This window comes from Podarcis erhardii, assembly GCF_964252035.2.
Source record: "Podarcis erhardii genome assembly, chromosome: Z".
In the NCBI taxonomy this organism is placed as follows: domain Eukaryota; kingdom Metazoa; phylum Chordata; class Lepidosauria; order Squamata; family Lacertidae; genus Podarcis; species Podarcis erhardii.
In genome coordinates, this window is record NC_138504.1 from 32900593 (window position 1) to 32922758 (window position 22166).

General features: G+C 47.2%; 1 protein-coding gene across 1 annotated transcript in view; it reads right to left on the reverse strand.

Annotated features, from left to right (window-relative positions):
* Window positions 1–21938, reverse strand: part of NOTCH1 (notch receptor 1) — a 99644-nt gene extending 77706 nt beyond the window's left edge. Inside the window, exons 1-2 of the mRNA XM_081846864.1 lie at window positions 21421–21938; window positions 11950–12031 (exon numbers count right to left, since the gene is read on the reverse strand). Coding sequence (XP_081702990.1) covers window positions 11950–12031; window positions 21421–21499 — 161 coding nt within the window. The 5' untranslated portion in view covers window positions 21500–21938. The remainder of the gene's footprint in view (window positions 1–11949; window positions 12032–21420) is intronic.
* Window positions 21939–22166: the final 228 nt, after the last annotated feature.

Here is a 22166-nt window from a genome sequence, read left to right on the forward strand (position 1 = left end):
AACCAAGGTACATATGCCATGAAGAGATCCAGTTGCTACATTCCACACATTCGTATGCTTGTGGTTTATTTTTATTTGTTTTATGTCTGGTTTTTGTTCAATAGTGATCTGTAATTGCATATGGACTGTGCATATTGTCAACCTCTCTTAAAGCCATCCAAGTTGAGGCCGTAACTGCCTCTTGTAGGAGAGAGTTCCGTAGTTAAAATTCTGCGCTGCATGAAGTACTTCCTTTTATGCTTCCTGAATCTCCAAAAACATCAGCTTGATTAGAGGTCCACGAGTTCCAGTGTTAGAAGAGAGGGAGAAAAGCTAGATGTGGAAAAGACCATGAGTTGGCTAGAAGTCACCTTGTACCCATTAAAGAGCAACAGCGCAGAACTCTGCACAACCCTGCCCTCCGCTTTCTGAGCCTATGCTAGGTGTGGTTTTCACCCCACATTCCCAGATCATTTCTTGAGACCTCAAAATTTCATTTGAAACGGAGAAAAGCAAACTGTAATTCACAGGGTTGAAAATTATGCCCAAAGACATTCAGAGACTCACATATACAGGGTTAATATTCAAAGACTTGAAGACAAGAGATTCTTCTTAGATTTTTTTTTTAAAGAAAGAAAGAAAAGGGGGTGGATGCAAATGATCATTCATAATCCCTTCAGTTGGCAAAGGAGTATTTCTGCTGTGAATGGAACCTTGTAGATGCTTCATTCAAAAGCAGTTCCTCTCTTCCAATCCCAACCCCCCCCCCGCCCCATTCAGAGACAGACACAAACTGTGATTCTCCGCCCACACTCCTTTTATCAGTGGGGACTGTACTGTCTTTTCATTACAATAGGGACTCCCAATTCTTAAAAAAAACTTAAAAAAAAACTTGGGTGACATTTGCCTACATAACAGCACTGAGGATTTATTCCATACATCCCTCCCTGTCCCACTTGGGATGGAGGAAGAAAAACAATTCTAAGTTGCACACAAATTGGAAAAGAAACACTCCCAAACTTTCACCATAAATGGTAGACATGGGTTTTTGTTGTTGATGATGATAAAAGTTCGCAATTCTGTCTGCAATTTGTTTTTAATTAAGAATGGTTTTTTTGTGGGGGGGGGGACCGCAAACACGACCAAAGAGGCACTTTTTTAAAAAAAACACCGCCTGCCATTCATAACTTGCACCTTGCATTTTGCCACTGCTTAATTGTGTCCCCCGCCCCCTGCCGATGGCATCCTGGAGTGTTTTAATAAACTTGGATCTGGATGTCTGATGGATTTAATTTTGCACTGCTGTAGGGCAATAGCTGGAGCAATTGTATCTGGGCTAGCTGGTCTAGACTTTCTGAAAGGGAAGAGTAAGGTGGGGGGATTTAAAGGAGGAGGAGGGGAGTGTTAAAAAATGTGGCCCCGATCTCAGGCTGCTTTGTGGTGCTGTGGAGCATTGATGGAGGGATGGTTCTGTTTTTGAGACAAGGCCACCTCCCCAACTATTAACATGTGGCCCAAGGACTGATGTCAAAACCAGACTAACTATTTCCTAACAGTTGCTGTCACCAAAAACAAAAAACTGCACAATCTTTCATCAGCAGATGAGTCAGATGGCATACCAAGCAACTGAGAGAACATTTGCAAGGGGGTTAAGTAGAGACCTCCGGACAGTCAGAAGTATAAAAGCAAACCACTAGAAATGAACATGGTTTTTGTTTTGTGTTTTTGTTGTTTATTACCTATCCTTCACCCTAAGGTTCCAGGACAAGTGACAACATTAAAAGCCGCTTAAAACAAGTTATAAAAACAAGGTGGGTGCTAACAAGTGTTGTTGTCTGTTTTTTCCTCAAGCACTATTATAAGAGAAGCTTCTGGTTGTGTTTGGTGGGCAAGAGGGGGAAAACAATTGCCACTTCCTAAAGCAAACAAGCAGACTTTGCAGAGCAAAGAAATCCTCTCTGCTGGGCTTGGGAGCATACTGTCAGCGGCTCCTCAGACCAAGATTCAGTCAGCGAAGCCCATGTGTCAACATGAGGCCTTATTGACAGACTCTAGACAATGAGGGGAGTCTTGGCCCTCCCGCCATTCTTCCATGGCGTCTCTTGGAAACCCACCTTTCATGGTGAACAACAGGCACTGTGCGGAAAAGCAGTCTGTCACCCCTCTGCCTTTTGACTCTGAAGAGGAGGAGGCAGCTGGATGGGGGGCAGGGGGCGGTTTCTGAACTCTCCCTGCCAGCTTCCTCTGGACAATCAATTCTTCCAGGCCACAACAAGTGTCAAGGGGTCTCTCTTCCCACTCTATCCAATCAGACCTAACACATCTCCAAACAACATTTCTGCAAGATACAGACTGAAGCCAGGCCAAAGAAGATACCTTCCTGCTTTCCCACCTGTTTCTTTACCATGGGCTCTGCTTGTTCTGTGCCTAGAAAGCACGGGTCCGAACAGTTTTCCACTTGACCCAAGCTTTCTAGGTATGGGTCCAAGTGGTTTCGCTCCGCTCCTAGGGAAAACTTGCTCTTTAGCTTTAAGTTGCTGTTTGCTCCAATTCAGTGCTAAAGATTGGATTTCCCCAGGAGAAAGTGGTGGGGAAAGCTGAAGTCTGGATGAGCCCAGTGTTCAGAAAGAGTACAGTCAGAAATTAAAGCCAAAAAAAACCCCAACCTCCCTTCCCCCGTGTTTCTACTTGTTGCACCAGACTCTCGTGACCAGCTGTGTGTCTGGAGCAAAGAGGAACGAACGGCCAGTTCCATCCAAGCCCCCAAGCTATGAAGGGCTCGCATTTTCTTGCCAGAGCACCTCAAATGACTGGCTTAGCTGTGATTCCCAGAAAGAGAGAGAGAGATGAGGATGCAGTTTTGGCATAATTTTTAAAAGGTACAAATCGGCTTTCTAGACATATAAATGCCACCTGAATAAGTGTGTGTGTGTGTGTGTGTGTGTGTGTGTGTGTGTGTGTAGGGTAGATATATACAGGTCGAAGGAGCATGCAAACAGGAAAAAACTTGTTAAAGAAGGCACTGGTTTATGTGCCTGTAAACTCTTGCAGGTAAGCCAAGCGTGAAACTTCTCTGTTAAAATGCAACTCCTCACCATCAATCCCTCTTCCTTGAAACCTTCCTTGGTCATTCCACTAAAAAGGTATGGCAACCCAGACCCAGGAAGTTAATTGCTTTCAACTTTGATGAACTCTACCCTTGAATAACTTCAGACATGGGGTGGGGGGTGGAGATAAAGAGAAGCAGAGGCAGAACAAGGAATCAGTGCAAAACACTCATCAGACCAAGACACAAACAGGAAGGTGGGATTCGCGGGGGGGGGGGGGAGGTACTAAGAGGCAAGGGGTGACAGGGAGGCACTGGAGGTGTAAATGCCTATCAGACTTGGAATAAATGTGAAATTAATTCTTACCATTTTGTCTCTACAGCTATAGCAGGCACTGTAACCTTTCCACAGTTTTGACTTCACCCCCAAAGGCACACCCCTAAGCCAATGCCAACAAAATTATCATGTAAACTGCTGTTCTGATTAATGCTTCTTATAAGATAGGGTATGGTGCATGCCAGATGAGTTTATGAAACCAGTAGCCTGGAAAAAGAAAAGGGAACCACTGAGCTGTACTGAATCTGAGCTGTTGACATTGCAAAGTAAACTGCACTCATTTCTTGGGAGAGGATGAGGGGGGCACTGCCTCATCAGTATGAGTTATTATCCCAGCCTTTGAATAAGTCAACTCTGTCCTCCTTCCCATGATAAGAGGGGTGTGGAATGCAGCCTTTGGAAGTTCCCCCCAGGCGCTCTCAATCTAAAATTCCTGCAAGATAGCCGGCAGGTCCAGGGACTCCCCCCAACCCAACCCAACCCACTTAGGAAGTGCCATTCTATTCAGTGTGGGCCAGGAATCTGATGGGAGCCAGAAGATGAAGAGGGGAAGCCTTGGGAGAAGCATGTGGAGAGCCACTGACAGCCAGTGTAGGCAATACTGTACTGAGCTAGATAGGTCAAAGGTCTGGCTTGCTAGAAGGCATCTTACGAAATTGTGGACGTTGTAGGTGTGTCAGTGTGCAGGTTCCCCACTCCCCAAGTCTGGCTTCCTAAAAGCGCTTCCTGAGTCAGTGTGGTCAGAATGCTACTGGGGGTTCAGCGTCAGAGGACCAGAGTTCTGAGTTTAGTGGGCACAGGCTATCTTCCCTTAGGCAAACCACCCCCACAGGATAGACTTAGGGTTGTTCTACCAGATCCCTGCCCGGTTCCAGGTCACTCCAAGGACAGCTGCACGTGTCCAGCATCCAAAGACTGCCAGCAGCAAAAGGCGACAAGGCTATGAAGCAGATTTCTCTCCCAATCCCACTTCCAAATAGCGCCCAACCTAGGAAAGGAGCCAAAAGGCTGTCAGAACCTCAAAGAGGTGTCAATTCTTTCGGAATTAAGACCGGGACCAAAATTTCACACTCCCTGCTGCAAAGCACAGAAGCCACAAGATGTTGCCAGAGCTTGTGTGCATGTGTGTGTGTGTGCTTGCAATGTTTCTATGCCAAACCCAACACCTTATACAATGCAGCTGGACTGTCCCCTGACTGAGATAAGCAAGAGAGACAGAGCAGTGTGATACTGAAGTATGTTGGACTAGCAGTGGGGAGGCCCCTGGGTTCGAATCTCAGCTCAGCCACAATCCTCACAGGGTGATCTTGGGCCAGCCCCACACATATTCGCACAACAGCTCCACACTCCCCCCTTTCCTGTGGTTTCCAGCAACTGGTATTTGGAAGCATTGTGGCCTCAAAACATGGAAGGCAGAGCATAGCCATCATGGCCAGTTGCCCTCAAAAGTCCTCCATGAATTGGTATAATCCAATCTTCATGAAATCTTGGTTTAACTTTAGACCTTGCAAGTTTGGGGGAAGAGAAACCGGCCCGATGCAAGGCAGGGCTGCATGCCCAACTGAGGAATAGAATTTAGGGAAGGGGTGTGTTTGTTTCCTTCCACTTGCCGTCTCTTTATAATAATGAACACAGGCCACAATACCGGAAGCCAGTCCTTTAGCACCAAACTGCTTTTTTGTTCTGTGTCATGGGCTGCTCTCAGCAGAGCCACAAATGCAATTTCATCTCTCTCTGCAAAACCAGAAATGCCCATTTAAGTTTACAGAGTCACAGAAAAGAGGAAGCTGTGAAGGAAATGGCTGTGCTTGTAGTTCAGTTCTGGGTTGAAGCAAAAGATCACCCTATCTCAAGCAGAGGAGGCACCCTTGTCAACAAAGAATGGCAGCCAAATTAGGTTTCACTTATTGTTTGTATTTTAAAAATTATTATTTATTGCATAACATTCATAGACTTATGGATGGTAAAAAAAGGTGAATAAACCTCAAAGTGGTTTACAAAAAATATATATGAAGCAATGAAATCATCAGTTAAAACAATTTAAAACTTTGGAATTCCCTGCTTGTTGGAATCGAACAGGTGCCGTCACTGTACCCTTTTTGGCACTTGCTAAAAACATTTTTGTTTAGGCAAGTCCTATGCCAATATGTAGAATGTCTGGTGTGTGTTTTAATCCAGTTTTTAGTTAATTGCTGATCTCACTTAAAAAAGAATATTTTAACATTTATTTTAACTGTTTTATCTGATAATTTTATTCTTTTTGTAAATCACTTTGAGGGTTTTTTCACAAGCGTATGCATTTTACTTTTAAAAAATGCTATGTGAAACTTTAAAAAAATCCTAAACAAAAATGTTTCTAACAGGTGTACAGCAAAGGTGCTTGCCTGACATCAGTAGGCAAGGAGTTCTGAAGGGCAGGTACCACCACATTAAAAGATCTGATTTCTTAAAAATGGGAATGAGTGTTATTATGTGGGACCTGTAACAGTTCCAGTTCCAGTAAGACTATTCCCTGTTCCTTTATGGACTTCCTCTGGCTATTTTAACACCACATCCTTTTCCTGCCCACTGAGAGTCCCTATTCTCTCTCTTGCCCACCCCACCCCCCACTCCCACATTGCTGTTATTTGATGGAATTAACAGCAGCTTAAAACGGGAGGAAAAAACTCAGGCAGAAAAACTTCCACCTCTCAAAGCATTAAACAATGGCGTTAAATAACCCCAGGGCTGGATGGGAAGAAACCCAATACCAGAAGGGGCTTTGGACTCCCCACCATAAGAAGCTTTCCGTGCAAGGTCCTTTACTTACTCCTCTTCTGGTATGGTTTTCTCTGCAACACCCATGAGTGTTAAGCAACGCCTGCAAAAAGCTAAGAACCTAAGAAGGGCCTGCTTGATTGGGCCAAGGGAGCCCATCCAGTCCAGTATCCTTTACTCACAGTGGCCAGCCAGATGCCCCCAATAGGAAGCCCAAAAGCAGGACCCAAGTGCAATAGCTGTGCTCTCCCCTCCTGCAGTCACCAACAACTGGTATTCAGAACCATTTCTGCTTCAAACTGTGGAGGCAGAGCATAGCTATCCCCATGTCAGACATAGTGGCTGCTGGCATCTATTTTGAACCTTCCATGGCCGGAGGCTTGGGAGGCAGAGGCAGTCAGTGGGGTTGGAAACAACAAGAAGCAGCGCCTCACAACTTTATCCCCCCTCACGAGAATGAAGAATCAGTTTCAAACATCAGAATCTAATTTCTAGGCAGCTGCCACTTCTGAAAATGATGCCGTGCGGTGCAAATCATCACCCAACAATCACCTGACCTCTGTTCATTTCCAGTAGCCAACAGGGCCAGCCATCTAAAAAGCTGTTCTCTCCATAGTGGACATTCCTTGGCCTTCTGCAAAAATGTGCCCCCTTGGCTGGGCCACCCTGCTCCTCTTGGGGCTCAAGTCGCAGTGTATTTCCAACATAGGCATAAGATCAAATGGCTGGAACCAAGGTTTGGCCTAGCTGGGCAACTACCAAGGGGCCACACCTAGAAGGACGACCACTGGAAAAAGCCCCTCCCCATCCTCTTCCACACTGCTTGTCCACCTGACTCTCACTGTGGCCCAGACAACTGCGGCAGTAGGAGCGCAACCTCCCGTCAGCCAAAATGGGAATGCCATTGCCATGCAAGGCCAATGGCAGGTATGTTCACATCACCTGAGCTCCAGAGCTGCACACATAAGCCAGCCCAACTCTGGGCCAGTTTATGAGCACATCCTTCTACCCAATCACTGATCCAGACCCTCCCTCCCCCCCAACAGCACCATCTGCTTCTAACTAAGCCAGCGGGTTGAGGGAGTTCCTGGGAAAGTGGCAAGCCGCGCCACCACAATCCCAAGACAAATAAATAAATAAGCAAGTCCCTTTTCATCTGTGGTGGGGATGCCAGCCTGAGAGACAGAGATGCCAAGGTCTAATTGGTACCTACGACAGCTACATGATCCCTACAGAAACCGTTTCATCTGATCTGGGAAAAAGCATTTAGCCCAAGTGGAGGGCCCAATTTTTTCCTCTGCAAAGCTGCAGTTAGCACTTTCCACCCCAAAGCCACAGGACTCCGCAGGAAAAAAGCTGAAGCTACCATCAGTGCTTGTTGGCACAAGACCAGCCCTGCCACCTCCAAGCACTTATTTTGTTTTTATCATATTATATATCTAGATAGATAGATAGTTTTGCTTTCTGGTTTCTATGTGCTTTTCTCGCTATTTTTGCAAGGATGACGAAACACAGATCATCACATGCAAGGGAAAAACTTCGTTCTAAGCAGGTGGGCTGGGACTATTATTCCATTTATTTATTGTAAAAAGTTGGCTATTTTCTTTCTATGGGCATAGCATATAATCTAGTAAGAACAAAATAGTGTGGCTAAAATCAACTTTCATAAATTTTTATTTATTTATTTATTTTTACCCCATTTTTTGGAAAGGTCTTATCTACAAAGCAGCTTCCACTGTTATCTAGAATTGTTTTGCAAACGTTACAGTATATAAAAAAGTTCACCTGGATGTGATTCCTATTTACCAAAGGCAGCCAAGAGAGTTTTAATTTGCCTTTTGAAGTTGGAAACAAGATTCTCAAGTTGAGGAGACCTCCTGCACACTGCGGCCACCGAGACATGATTCTCTTCTCAAAACGCTTCAGCAGATCCCAGTTTCAATTCCTGCTACTGCCTTGAAAACATCATCCAAGTTCCTGCACTGTCCACAAAATACAGTGTAACAGAAACATCTTGGAAGGGTAGGGCCCTGGCCCAGTGATAACAGCAGCTGCCTGGCATGCAGATGACAGTCAGTGCTCATGCATAGAAAGAGCAGAAGAGGAGGCAACTCTGGCACATGTTGCTTCCTAGATTTTGGTCCTCCTTGCATGGCTGATGTGGGGGAATATTTGGTCCTCCAGATGTTGCTGAACTACAACTCCCACCAGCTCCAGAGAGTGGCCAATGGGGCAGGGAGAAGGACGGGAGTTGTAGTTCAACAACATCTGGAAGCTGAAAGGTCCCCCCCGCTCACTCACCTATGTAGAGATTGTGGTCCAGGACAACAGCACCTTAGAAATCCTCCCAAAGGATTTAATGTCTTATTTTAACTGATGGTATATAACCCACTTTGGCAGGCTTAGTGGTCAAAAAGCAGTTTGCAAGTGCTATAAAGTAAATAAACTGCATATAACAATGCCATTTGCGTTTGTCCAACTATACACAGCCAGGCTTGGATGGGCAGCCATGCAAATATATCAGCCCTCAGGGCTGCAGAGCTTTCCCCAGAAAACCTTGAACGGGAAAACATTTTCTCTAGGCAAATCTTAAGCTTGATTTTTATCAGAACATTTTTGTTCAGGTTGCAACTGAAAAATGTTCTGATACCCAAGACAGAGAGAGTGCACCATCTAATGCAGCATGCTTACTTGTTTACTTTCATATTTAGTTGAAAAAATTAAAAAGCTGGAAACTTTCAAACTTGCTGAAGGTTGCCTAGCAATATTGCTCCTGAAGGCTTGCTTCCATTTGTGATCACTGCTAGCAAATTTTATGAAACAGAAAAAGGTTCCATTCCACATCGCTGCTTGGCCCTTTCAATGATGATGAACACTGGAAGCCGTCCAAATATTGATATATATATGACATGACCCAAAGGTTTCTAGGCTGGCTTAAGACACCAGGAGGAAATTCATGGCTGCGTTCTCCCACTGTCATCCTTGCTCATTCTACAAGTGGGAAGTCCTCTGAACGCCGCACACCCCCCCCCCCAGCCACAGCTCACACGCCTCAGGCCTAATTAGATTCCCCTGCCATCTGTACATCCAATGTAAATCAAGGGGAATACAAGAAGGCTTCTTTTTTGGAGGAAGAAAGAGCAATGGGGGCAGAATAGCCAAAGAGAGAAACTGGGGGAGGGGGGACACCCAAAGAAGAGAGATTGAGAATGGGGGGTGGGTGAGGGTACAGGAGGTGGGGAAGAGGAGTCAGTTATGCATTCTGGGAAGCCCTCCGCGATTAGTCACATAGCATTAATCTGCCTCCCGCAACAATAGCTGCTGAATTTCGACCGAATCCCAGCTGTCACTCCCTGAATGAAAGAAAACAAGATTTAGAGCGTCAAGCGTCCTTACAGCTTCTGCAGTAGGGGTGGGGGGGACGGTGCGGTGCACATTTATTAGCGGCTCACAAAGGCGCCCAGCCTTTGTCCCTTAAATTGCTCATGTGCCCGATTAATTTGCTGAAGGGTTCTCTTCTCTCTCCCCCTGTCCCCCCCCCCACCCATCATCCCCGGAGCAAACAGAAGACGCCAAATGTGGGGGCAAAATTAAAGAAGTGGAGCAGACAAGGGACAGAGAGGTGCAGGCTTTCCATCCCCCACCCTCAATTCCCAACTGCACCGAAAAAGTCTGCCATTCAACAGTTGGGATCAGGAATGCCTGTAGGGAGAGCTGCTTCCTTAGAGAGAGAGAGCCACACCCCCCCTTTTTAAAAGAGTCTTCACATTTGCTTCCAACAGGTGGAGTTAAAAAAAACACACCAAAACAAGCAATCTCAACATATCCAGCTCTCAATCAAATTCTGTTCCAGGACTCTTGCAAGCAGCGGATTCCACTGAACATATCCTGAGGCTACATGCATTTGGGGACAGAAAGGGCGGAAAGGCTGCTGCCTTTTGCTTTTCTTTTATAGAAGGGTTAAGAAAAGAGAGCAGAGGTGGAGGAGATGCTGGGTCTTCGTCCCCACATTAATTGGTGGGCAACTTGTTCCCTGCAGCCATCACTTGGGGAAGCCCATGAGAAGTTCAAAGGCTCTAAAACTTTCCTCACTGTAGGGAACATGGGGGCACTGCAGTAAAGCTGCTGGCATTTCCAAGTGCAACTGGGGGGAAATCCCTGCCTGAAAACCTGGAGTGTCACCGCAGCCAGTGCAGACAATATCCATGGTCTGACTGCATATAAGGCAGCTGCCTATTTCCATAGTTAATTCACACAAACATAAGGCAAGCATCCTGGAATGGGTCAAAAGGAGTCCCCATTTAGTCCAGCGTCCTGTTCGCAACAGCGCTCTGATGGCAAGAAACCTGCAAGCAGAACCTGAGCTCAACAGCAACTCTCTCCTCCTGTGATTCCCAGCAACTAGTATTCAGAGGCATGGTGCTTCTGACATCTCTTTCTTCAGAAACATTAGGAGTACTTGGTGGGGGGGGGAAGGCTGATTTGCATGCAGAAGGTCCCAAGCAGCATCTCCAGGCAGGGCTGAGAAAAATAGACCCCTGATCCCAAAACCCTGGAGAGCTGCTGCCAGCCACTGCAGACAACACTGGTCCAGATAAACTAATGGCCTGACTTAGTATTTTTTATTTATTTATTTAAGCGAAACACACATACTGCTTGATAGTAGCAAAAACTCTCAGCGGTTTAAAAGCACAAGGCAGCTTCTTATGCTCATCATCCTAAGTCTAGACAAGGGCTGGCTATTCCCACTTGGAAGAGGCTCTGTCCCTCAACCCCAGTTATCTCTAATCCCCAGCACAGAGCACAAGTACAACATACACTCATTAGGGCCATACACAATTACAGATCAATTGACATGGATAGTTTAGGGTTGCTCAGTTAAATTGCAATCATCCCCCTCCTTCCCCTTCCACAAAGTTCAGCATGAATTAAATGGGAGGGTGTGTGTGTGTGTGTGTGTGTGTGTGTGTTATCCTCACAATCGCTCTTAGATGCATGCTGCCGTGTTGAAACTACTTTGGATAATGGCAACTCCACAGATGGAACTGCACCTTGAGCCCAGGTTCAGCTCCCAAGGATCCAGTCTACAAACTCCCATCAGCACAGCATTGTTTCATATCACACATATGCCTATGTTTGCAGCAGTTAATAGAAGATGCACACCCCCAAACAGTTAGGGGTGTGGATGGGGAGTGATGGCAGGAAATTGTTGGCTCCCAGCGTCACATCTATCACATGTGGAGACTAAAAGTTGTCTCCCTCTTAATAGGCACACCCCCAATGTAATATTAGGCTATCTGACTCCTTCTGGAAGCCATATTGTAATCCTGGACTTCAAACTCAAAATGTAAAGTGTCCTATTAAAATCTGGAGCCCTTTTCTGCCTATCAGAACCAGGTTGCAGATTAGCTTCCATCAGTCCATGTATGTTTTTTTAAAAACAAAACAGGTAAGCAGGTAGGAATCTGTTTCAGCCCAAGGGCCACACTGCCTTCTGGGCAACTGCCCAAGGGCCATACTGCCAGTGGTAGGTGGGGCCAAAAGTGAGTAAGACAACCACTTTAAGTTATACCTTTGTGAGTAGGTTAAGGGTTGTTTGTTGTTGTTGTTTTTACACACTCCTCTCCATCCAGACAAGCAGAGGGTATCCTCAGAATTCAAGGACATATTCCAAGCCACCCAAAAAAAATTGGGATGGGAAGCAGGGTGTGTGTTGCCTGGGGAGAGTTCCAAGAGCCAGACAGAGAGGCCTTGAGGGCCACATCTGGCCCCCAGGTCTGAGGATGTAAACCAGAAATCACACCTCCACTGCATATAATTTCGCACTTACCGGCAAACCCCTGTTCCATTGGGGTAGGTTTCACACCTTCCTCCATTCAAGCAGGACTCCGAAGCCTGGGAACACTGGATGCCTGCAATGAGACCGCAGAAAGTTACAGTGGTACCTCAGGTTACAGACGCTTCAGGTTACAGACTCCACTAACCCAGAAATAGCACCTCGGGTTAAGAACTTTGCTTCAGGGTAAGAACAGAAATTGCACGGCAGCAGCGGGAGGCCCCATAGCTAAAGTGGTACGTCAGGTTAAGAACAGTTTCAGGTTAAGAACAGACGTCTGGAACGAATTAAGTTCTTAACCTGAGGTAGCACTGTATTTGGGAATTTGGTTGAAAAGACAATGTAGGACAGGGCTTAGATCATAGGACTTGAATCTTGAAACCTGGGAAACTTCAGACCACCTTCATTCTTAAGTCAGCCAACAGCCTGAGCCTGGGCCTTGCCTCAACCTCAGATCCCCATCTGTGAAATGGGGACAGGATTCATTTACCTTGTGGGGTTGTTAATGCTGAGAGGAAAGAGGTCTGATGATTATATTTCTTTGACTGTGGCAGCATTCAGGGTTTTTCTGAACCAAGCTAGAATGCTAAGTGAGTACAATGTATTGTTTATGGAGTAGGTCACCGCAAGCCGCCTGCCGCTTATCTCCACCCTCGTTTATTATTTGCAAGGAGTGATTATTCTGTGGTATTATGGCAGTGGACAAAGGTGTAGTCTAACTCTTGATTTTGTGAGGAACGTATTGTTATCATTTGTTTTAATATCAAATAAATGTGTTTAAAAAAAGAAAAGGAAAACATTATTTCCAAGCCTTTGGAGAGTAGTAAACACAGAATAAGCAAAAAGGAAACAAGTTCAGATATAGCAGCAATTGTTTGCAATTCAGTTTAGGAACTGAAAACAACCCAAAGATTTGCAAAGAGGGGCATTTTTCTTTGTAAAGAAAGGGATTTTTTTTACAGCCCTTCAGTTTTTCTAGTTCTACACGATTCACTTTCCTCCACTGCAGACATGCAACAAGTAGGAACTCAGCATCAGTCAGGCAAAAGAAAAGAAAAGAAAAGAAAAGAAAAGAAAAGAAAAGAAAAGAAAAGAAAAGAAAAGAAAAGAAAAGAAAAGAGGCCTCTTTCCACCAAAGGTCTCTTTCTGAACACTTCCTGTGCTTCAAGTTCAGTACCACCCGGGCCAAGCCACACGTGGAATGAAAGTGTGGAAAGACATTCTCACTTGCACGTGGTCCCAAACACAGCCAAAGACACCTCTGCCACCTTGGAGCAGGCTAGAGATCCAGGTTTGAATGTGTTAATTGCAAGTCAGTGTTAAAGTGCAGTTAAAATAAAATATGCAGTTAAAACAAATGATGCAATGAAGCCCATGCTTCCTATCTGTGCATAATTTAGCTTGGAACCAGAGTCCCAGTTCCCCAAGAAGCTAAAAGAGGATGGAGGGGCAAGCAAAGATAGTGGGAAGAGGAGGGAGCCTGGCAGGGACAGGAATCTGTGCAGAACGGCAAGTTCCAGCTCTGACCCCACAATTTCAAGCCACATCAGATCTCCTTCTTGATTTCTCCCTGCAGACTTCCAGACTTTCCTCCATAACCATGAGGACTAGGGTGGGTTTTTTGTTTTAATGTTTTGAAAAGGAAGAAAAATCAGGATGCCAAATTCTATGCTTAACTCAATTCAGGGAAAACGTGCACAGCCCTACAGATAAGATCCATGAACTGGAACGTGTTGTGGTTTGCCAGCAGTAACGCATTGCAACAAGGCGCATCCTGGCTGAGCATAATTCTGGTTAGCCAACAGAGAGACCTCAGGGCCAGTTTTGTGGAAAAGCAAATGCTGCAAGTCTGATTCTCAAACCAAATCCAAAGAACAACCATATTGTGTTCTTGGCTGTTGGATGAGCCACATTTTTTAAATGGGCAAGAGGGTGGGTGGGGAGCTGTCAGTCCCAAAATCTGCCCTACTTCCCTGCAAATAGGAAGTTCATGTCTGACCAGCAATGGTTTCAAAGCACATAAGTGTGGGCTTTGTTTTAATAGAAAAAGGTTCACGCCACCCTGCTGGAGCCCCATAATGATGTCAGCGGTGGTTACTCAGAAGATCAAGCTCAGCATCAGACCCTCAAATGTCAGGACTCTGCCACCTCGGGTACCTGTGCTCCAACTGCTACTGTTCAGTCTTAAGCCAAACGCTCTTTGCGAAAAGGAAAAAAGCAAGAAAGCTCTTCTCCAATGGGGTTCTAAGGCGGCAAATGAGACAAGGCTGAATTAGTGGCTAAGGTGCAAGAGAAGCCAGCCAGCATCGTTCAGTAAGCCAAGGACAGGGAATTTTATTTCAGCTCCCAAGGGCCACAATTTTTCATTGCCAACCTTCTGGGGGGGCCACATATCAGAGGAGGGCATGGCTAGGGAAAAAAGTGGGAAGAACAAATGGATGCAGCTGTTACATGTGAACAGTACGCTCTGCTCTAGCCATGCAAAAGTCAGAAGTTTGTACACACACCTCTCTCTCCATCCACACAAGCAAACAGCACCATCGTGGTTTAAGGACACCAGAGCTAGCCAGGTAAGAGCACTTAAGGAGAAGGCAGTGCAGGGCTATTTAATGCAGCCTGGTGAATGTGGGTGGTCCAGAAGAGAGAGTCCTGAGGGCCACATCTGGTCCTTAGGCTCCACACCTATGTGGTAGCTCACTGAAGCAAAGAGCTGCCTACTTAACTTCTGCCGTTGTATAACAATGGCAACAGTAGTGGAATTTAAATGCTCATTCATTGGATTGCCTGGAAGGCACGGAAGTACTTGCTCATCAGAAAAGAATTGTTGATTTCTTCTCTTTAGGTCCCTGATGGGTCACATGAGACACTGCTATGGGCAGGGCTGCTACTGCAGACTTACCTGCATGGCTGAATCTTGGGATCCTGGGTTCAAGGCTACACTTAGCCAGGAGAACCTCAGACAAGCAAACCAGAACCAAGCACAACCCTATTACTGCTCTGCTCTTTATAGCCTGCCACTTATACCTTAAGTTTGAGACAAAAGATGAAGGAAGTCTAGATTGTGAACCAGCTGTTTGGCCTACTGAGGTAAAGACTGTTTTGTTTTATTGTTGTTGTTTATTACTGATTGCATGTAAAGCCACTCTGAGTCTTTTTGGCTGCAAGTGCTCTAAAACCAGAAAACAAGGACTTTCACTAAATAAATAAACAAAAGACCCCTGGCTTATGGCTTAGCTTTCAACAAGGTGAGTTCAGCTCAGCACCTCTCTGTAAAATAAAAATGGGTATGATGCTTCCATCACATTCACTGTGAGGTGAGCATAAGCAAGAAACTGAAACATTGGTCTCTGTCCCAAAGAGGCTGGGGCAGTGACTATTCCCCCAAATTAGCAAAGTATTGGTATTTCACTTAAGTTTTTAAGCTACTGCTTCAAAAACATTCAGGCGGGAGATTGTCCTTGCAGCCGGTGCACGGCTGCGTTCTAGAAAGCCCACTACCCTGGACAGAGGAAGCAAAAAACCTGTCTTTCATTTACAGCTATAGGAGTTCAGGCTCTTTTCTTTCCAGAGGGCAGACACAAGACACACCCCCCGCCACCATCCTGCTCACAGAACACACACAAACACACACTCTCTCTTACAAAGCTATTTTTGAATTGTCTGGCTGCTCAGATATTCATGAATATATATTTTTTTTTTAAGCGCAGTGTGTCCGCAAAAGGAGCCCAACAGAGACCAGGATAAGAGAGAGTTCTAAAGCAGGCGGGTCCGAGTTCGTGGGAAAAAGCAACAGCTGCAGAGCAGAGCTCTGCGCCTTCCCAAACAAAGCGGGAAGGGAGGGGGTGAAATCAGAGCTGCCCATTGTCAAAAGCCAAGGATACCTCTTGTATTTACTACAAGCTGATGGGGTTGGCTCAGTCCCCTTGATACCCAACACCTACATGCTCCTGACTGAGTCGGGAGAGAGCACTCTTCAGGACCCATGCACACACAGACATACCACACAACACAAACACACAGCAACCTCAACCAGGCACTCTAGTTACCGATAGCTCAGAAGGAAAGTGGAGGATGGGCCTGTGTGTAGCTGGAACTGCCGCTGGGGGGAGAAAACACAGAGCGAAACTAGACACTGACCCCAAAAGGTATGCAAAAAAAAGAGAGCTGTTCCTCCTCCATTTCCCGGAAGGCAAGAGGTGAAATTATTATTTGGCATGATGACTAAGGTGACTTGCAGACTTCTGCTGTGCACAGGAACACCAGAGAAGGGTGGCCTCAGGCAGCCCAGATCCTTCGAAGGCTCTTCCAAAGGGGCGGTTCACATGTGCGCACACAACCACTTGATGGCTTGCACCAAATGTGTGAATACTGAAAGAGGACCCTCCAGAAGTGGCCAGTACGTAGCTGCCAACTTTTCTTGTGAGGAATCCTATTCAGAATAAGGGAATTTCCCTTAAAAAAAGGAAAAAGTTGACAGCTATGGGCCTGTAATGAGCATGAGAAGAGGCTGCCGGGCCAGGCCGGGCCAGGCCAGAGGCCCGCCTAGGTGTCTACTGAAAGTCCACAAGGCAGACCTCAGCACAGCAGCAGCCGCCCTCTTCTGAGGTTCCCAGGAATGCTGGTTTTCAGAAGCATACTGCCTTCAACAATGAAGGCAGTGGTACCCTTATCCTCCTGCATAGAATCACAGGAGCGATCCCAAGGGTCATCTAGTCCAACCCCCTGCAATGCATCCATGACAGATGGCAATCCAACCTGAATTTTGTCTCATCGCCTTTATATAAAGCCATCTGAGCTGGTCACCACCAGTATATCTTGTGGCAGCACATTCCATAGTCCCAATATAGCACAAACAAGTTTTAGGGGGAAAGAAATCCAACAGCCCAGTGAGCACTGAGTGTGCTGAGTAGGCATGGGGCACAGCCCAACTCTTGGAGGGGGTACGGCAGGGTGGAGTATCCTGACTGGAATCCAAAAAATAAGGACCCTACGCTGCAACATTTTGTTACAGCTCCCAGTTGCTTGTCACAACTGAACCCCAAACTCCACTCAAGGAACTCAGCTGGAAGAGCATCCAATTTAACCTATGAACAACCAACATGGTGCCCTCCCCCTCCAGACTGTAGACTCACTTGGTGGGCCACAGGTTGCCCATGCCTGCTTTAATCTCTGCTGTGCTCTACAACTGCCTGGGGGGCGGGAGGGGGAAGGCACCCCCAACTCCCTGTTAGAACTTTGACCCTCAGCTCTAGTAATGGAGACTCCTGCCTCCTAGTTTCTTCCTTCCACCACCCAAGATATTCTTGGGAATCCCACAGAAAAACCTATTATTGTCTCAATGCTCCTGGTGGTGAAGCTTAAAAAGCTGATTGGTTGAGCAGGAACAAAGGTCCTGACTTTTTCAGTTGCTAAGGAAGCTAAAACAGTCCAGCTTCTATGAGAGACTGGGAGGTTATCAGTTTGACTGGGTCCAAGATTGCACATGTACACACAACCCAGACATGGGAAGGGGTCTGTTTGGCCACTGGCCTGATCAAACAAACCCCTCTTGTTTGATCAGGATTGGCATATAAACTGTGATGGCCCTGCAGCAAAGTGCTAGGACTGTAGAGTGCTTCTGTTCATGGGCCAGTTAATTTTATTACCAAATCAATCAGGACTCTCCATGCAAGCTGTGTATTCCGGTGTGGTGTTATGCGTAGAATCACAGAATAGGATCTGGGAGCCCAGGGTTCAAATTTCCACTCAGCCATGATGCTCACTTGACTTTGGGCCAATGAGCCAGTCAGTGCCTCTAAGCCTACCTGCAGGGCTGCTGTGGGGATAAAATGGGAAGACTGAGAACCATGTACACCACCTTGTGCTCCTTGGTTTTCCTCCTTGGATATAAAGGCAATCAGTAATATCATAATCATAATACTCCATTTGGGTGCCTGCATGTGATGGAAACATAGGTTCCCAATCCCAGCTACGTAAAATCTTCTGATTTCTCTGCTGATTTCTATGGGAAGTTTAATCACTTCCACCCCTGGGAGGGATATAAAAATAGCATCGCAGGTTGAACCAGGAAATGAGCTACCTAGCCAAAGAAGTTGTTCGCTCTACCCTTTTCCATATCTATGTCTCTTCCTCCCTCCTCTTCCATGCCATTCATCCCAAACAGCTGTCAGCCCCGCCCCTTAACCATCAATCAGGCTCAGGACCCACACTCACAAACTTTTCAAGAAGCTTTGTAGGAGTTCCCTTCTCTCCCTTATGATTTTTTTATTATTATTTCTGCAAATCTCAGGGTTATGGCAAACCTCTCAGGCACCCTCTGCCCTGACACTGAGCCAGTGTGGGCATGACATAGGGGTTAGAATGTTGGACTAGGACCTGCAAGAGACCAGGGTTCAAATCCCTCACTTGACCATAAAGATCATTGGGTGACCTTAGGTTAGCCTGACCTACCTTGCAGGGTTGTTATGAAGGTTAAATGGGGAGGAGAGAGAACAATGTACATCACCTTGTGGGATATAAATGCATTTTTTTAAAAAAAAAAGATAGTTAATTAAACGATGACCCTGTGAGAACTGAATTAGGATCTGAATGCAAGACATTGATGACACAAAGTGGGGGTAGAGGGGTGTCTTCCTGAAATGACACTATCTGTTGGGTATGAGGAAACCAGGAAAGACCAAGGCTGTGGGGACAAAAAGGTCTTTCTGGGTGACTAGAAATGCAAGGGTTTGGGGGGGTAGGGGATGATATTGGGCCAACAACTTTTGGAAACTATTTACAAGCTGTTCCAAAGTAAGGGGGCTGGAGTGCGGGGTGGGGAGAGAATCACTTCACTTTCACTAACATGGGTCAATCCATGCCAACTATCACCAGAAGTTTATTCCAAAAAACATTTACTGAATTGCTTGACCATTTCAAATTATTAGCAAATTATGTCCCTGCTAGAAAGGCTCCTTCTGGCAACCAAAAGAGAAAGAGAGACCAAGACCTGTGACACTGATGGGAGACTTGAGTGGCTGAGCTTGGAGTCACTAGGTCAACCCCCTTCAACCTTGGGATTTTCACAGTGTGGTTAGGCTATAACTCCCATCATCCTGTAAATCAGTGGTAGAGCAACTGCTTTGCATGCAGAAGATTCCTGGTTCAATCCCTGGACTTTCCAGGTAGGGCTAGGACAAGATTGCCTGATAGCTTCCTATGATACTCATAATTGGGCTAAGCCCAATGATGGTACTCTGCAGTCCTGGAAGTACAAAGTTGATGAATTCTGCACTAAGGGATCCAAATCAGGATCTGAGCCCTAGTCTTCTCCCAGCTCCAATCCAGAGAGAGCTATGCTTGAGATGTGTGTGTACATCTATGTGTCCAGATAGTTTAAGGATCCCACCCACCAAACCCCAGAGCAGATCTCTTTCTCCACCCCCACCCCCCACAGCCCCATTTCAAGGTGCTTGCAAAAGCAAGGATGCCTTCTTCTCCAAACCCACAGCATGTGTGACAGAGAAACCTGAAACTCAATCTTTAATTTAGTTTTAGTTTTTGTTTTTTGTTCAGAGGCTAAACCAACACACCTCTGAATTATATACTCTCAGCACACACAGCATCAACAATCACAAACCGTTCCCTGGCAGCAAAGCATATGAATCAAGGTGAGAAAAACTGCCCAGCAAGCACCCCAGCATTTAGCCACTGCACACTTTGATTTGAAATTGAAACGACTTCATTCAATGAATCAGGCAGCTGGTGAGAAGTTCCATTCACCCAGCACACAGAGCCTTTTTCTCTTTGTCTCCACTACTCCAGTTAAAATTCTGTCTCCAAAACAGATTGCCCTGAGGCACTTCAGAGAAAAGTGAGAACAGCCTGCTCTGTGCAAAACTTTTTTGCCCCATCTCCAAGTCTAGCGCTCACTGTCCAGGTTCTTCATTCCACTGTCCCCCTTCCCAGCAAGGATTCACAAGAGTTCTGCAGAACAAGAGCACAAGAAACAGCTTGTGACATCCACCCCCAGAAAGTAACACAGCAAAAAATAAAAAGGAAGAGGGAGGTTAAAGAAAGGCAAGGGTGCGAATACAGGAAATATTACGCATATCCACAAAGTAGAAACACCCCCCTCAACCGCAGAAAAAGTACCCTAACCTGTGACAGAGTCCTAAATTTCCCAATTAAATCTGAAACCACCATGCAGACAATAGTTTGGCCTTTCACAGCTTCCTACCAAACAGAAGGCAGTCTTTTCACACATTATAATGCAGCAAACCCTGGTTTGGGTTGGTTGGGTGCTTGCAAAAGAAGCCCCCTCTCCAAGATGGGAGGGGGAAAACTGTGGTTGTGCTCCCAGGAGGCCCAGGAAGAGGGAGAGGACCAGATATCCAATGATTTGGGGTCATCTCCAATGCCAGCCTTGCTCAGAGCAGACTCACTGAAATGAATAGGCATGGTTATGTTTCAGTGAGTGTAGAATCAGAACGGTACAGCTGGGAGGGAACCCCAAGGATCATCTAGTCCAACCCCCTGCAATCAAAGTCTACTCCGAGAAGAGCTTTGCTGGTTACAACTCTTCTCCCTCCTCTCTCCCCATACAAATTTTGTCAGGACTGTGTGCTGCACGGCTACGCATTTGCTCAAACACGATGCTGGGAGAGTCCCACTCCCACTTCCTAGAAAGAGGGGGGCGGCAAAAAGTTTTGCAAAGCAGCTGGAGAGGGGATTCCTCACGCACACGCGCGCGCGCGCGCGCTCCATTCTTGAAAGACTGCCGTTCCCAGTAAAGTACCAGGCTCATGCTGCATTTGCCCGGGGAAATCAACATCTCTGCAAACTTTTTCGCAAAAGCAAAAAAAGCCCCAAGCAGCCTAGCCGTTCGGTTTTGTTTCACTTTTGTTGCAAACCCCAAAGCGCACTTTGCATCAAATAAATATGTAAAGAGAGTAAGAAAGGAAAATCCTGCCCTCTTTCCTGTTAAGGTGAGCTGCAGGTCACCGACGCTGCCTGAACCAGCTGCCAGGCAGCTTGGAAAACTCGCGCGGAGGGCAGGAAGGAACCCTCAGGGTAGACTGCGCTTGCACGGGGAGGCTTCCCATCTGAGCTCATCTGAGCCGACACAACGGCCCGGCTCGTTGTTTTGTTTTAATCGCCCTAAACGTCAGCACCACCACGCCGCGGGCAAGGGAGACGCTTGCAAACACAATCGTAGAGTCGAAGAGTTGGAAGGGACACCAAGTGTCATCTAGTCCAACCCCCTGCAATGCAGAGCATAGGAGGACCATACCAGGTACACAGTTCAGCCCCCACCCTCCATTCCATCGCTCGCCATGAAATCCTGAAAGTGGAAAAAGCGGCTCAGGAAGCTCATCCCCCACCGGATCAGGCCCAAGACGGTCCCGCGAACCCCACCAGAGGATGTCCAGGCCCGGGGAGCGCAACAGGTGGCCGAAGTGGCGTCGCCGTCTCCAGCGCACCTACCTTGAGCGAAGGCGGGCAGCAGTGCCAGCAGCAGGAGGCAGCAGCAGCCGCGGGGGCTCCGCACCCCAAGGGGCCGCATCCCGCCGCTCCCCAGCCGAGCGCGGCTCGCCGGGTTAGAAGAAGAAGAAGGTCAGCTTCCCAAAGTTGGCAGCGGTGGCAGCGTCCTCTCCGCCCTGCCCACCGAGGCTCTGGCTCCGCACACGCGGCCGCCCCTTCGGTCCGCTCTCGGGCGCCGCCGCGCTGCAGCAGCCCGTCGAAAGGAAGCGCCGGGACACTTATTAACTCTCTCTCCGCTCTAGCTCCCCTTGGAGCGCGCTGCCCCCCTCGCCCCGCCGGAGGATTTCTCCGCGCCGTGCCAGGTGCGAAGTTTCCCAGTGGGGCGCAGAGAAGGAGCCCCCGTCGCCCGATTCCCGGTCCCCCTCCTCGCCCTGGCGCGCGGCGGGCTCTCCTTCGGGATGGCCCTTCTCTCGCGCGCCGCACAGAGAAACAGGAACTTTCTCCTCCTCCTCCTCCGCAGCCGCCGCCGCCTCCTCTTCGCTGATAAGTTTGGGGAGTATGTGTGGGAGGGAGCAAGCGAGCGCCCGGCCACAGCCTCTCGCGGGGCGGGACCAGCCGGTTGCGGGGCGGGGTAGCCTCGGGGGTTGCTTAGTATATGAGGGGCGACTCTCCCCTCCCTCCCTCCCTCCCTCCCTTCAAAGGGGGCTTCAGCCTTCCTCTTGGTGGGCGAGGGAAAGGCGCTCGAGCGC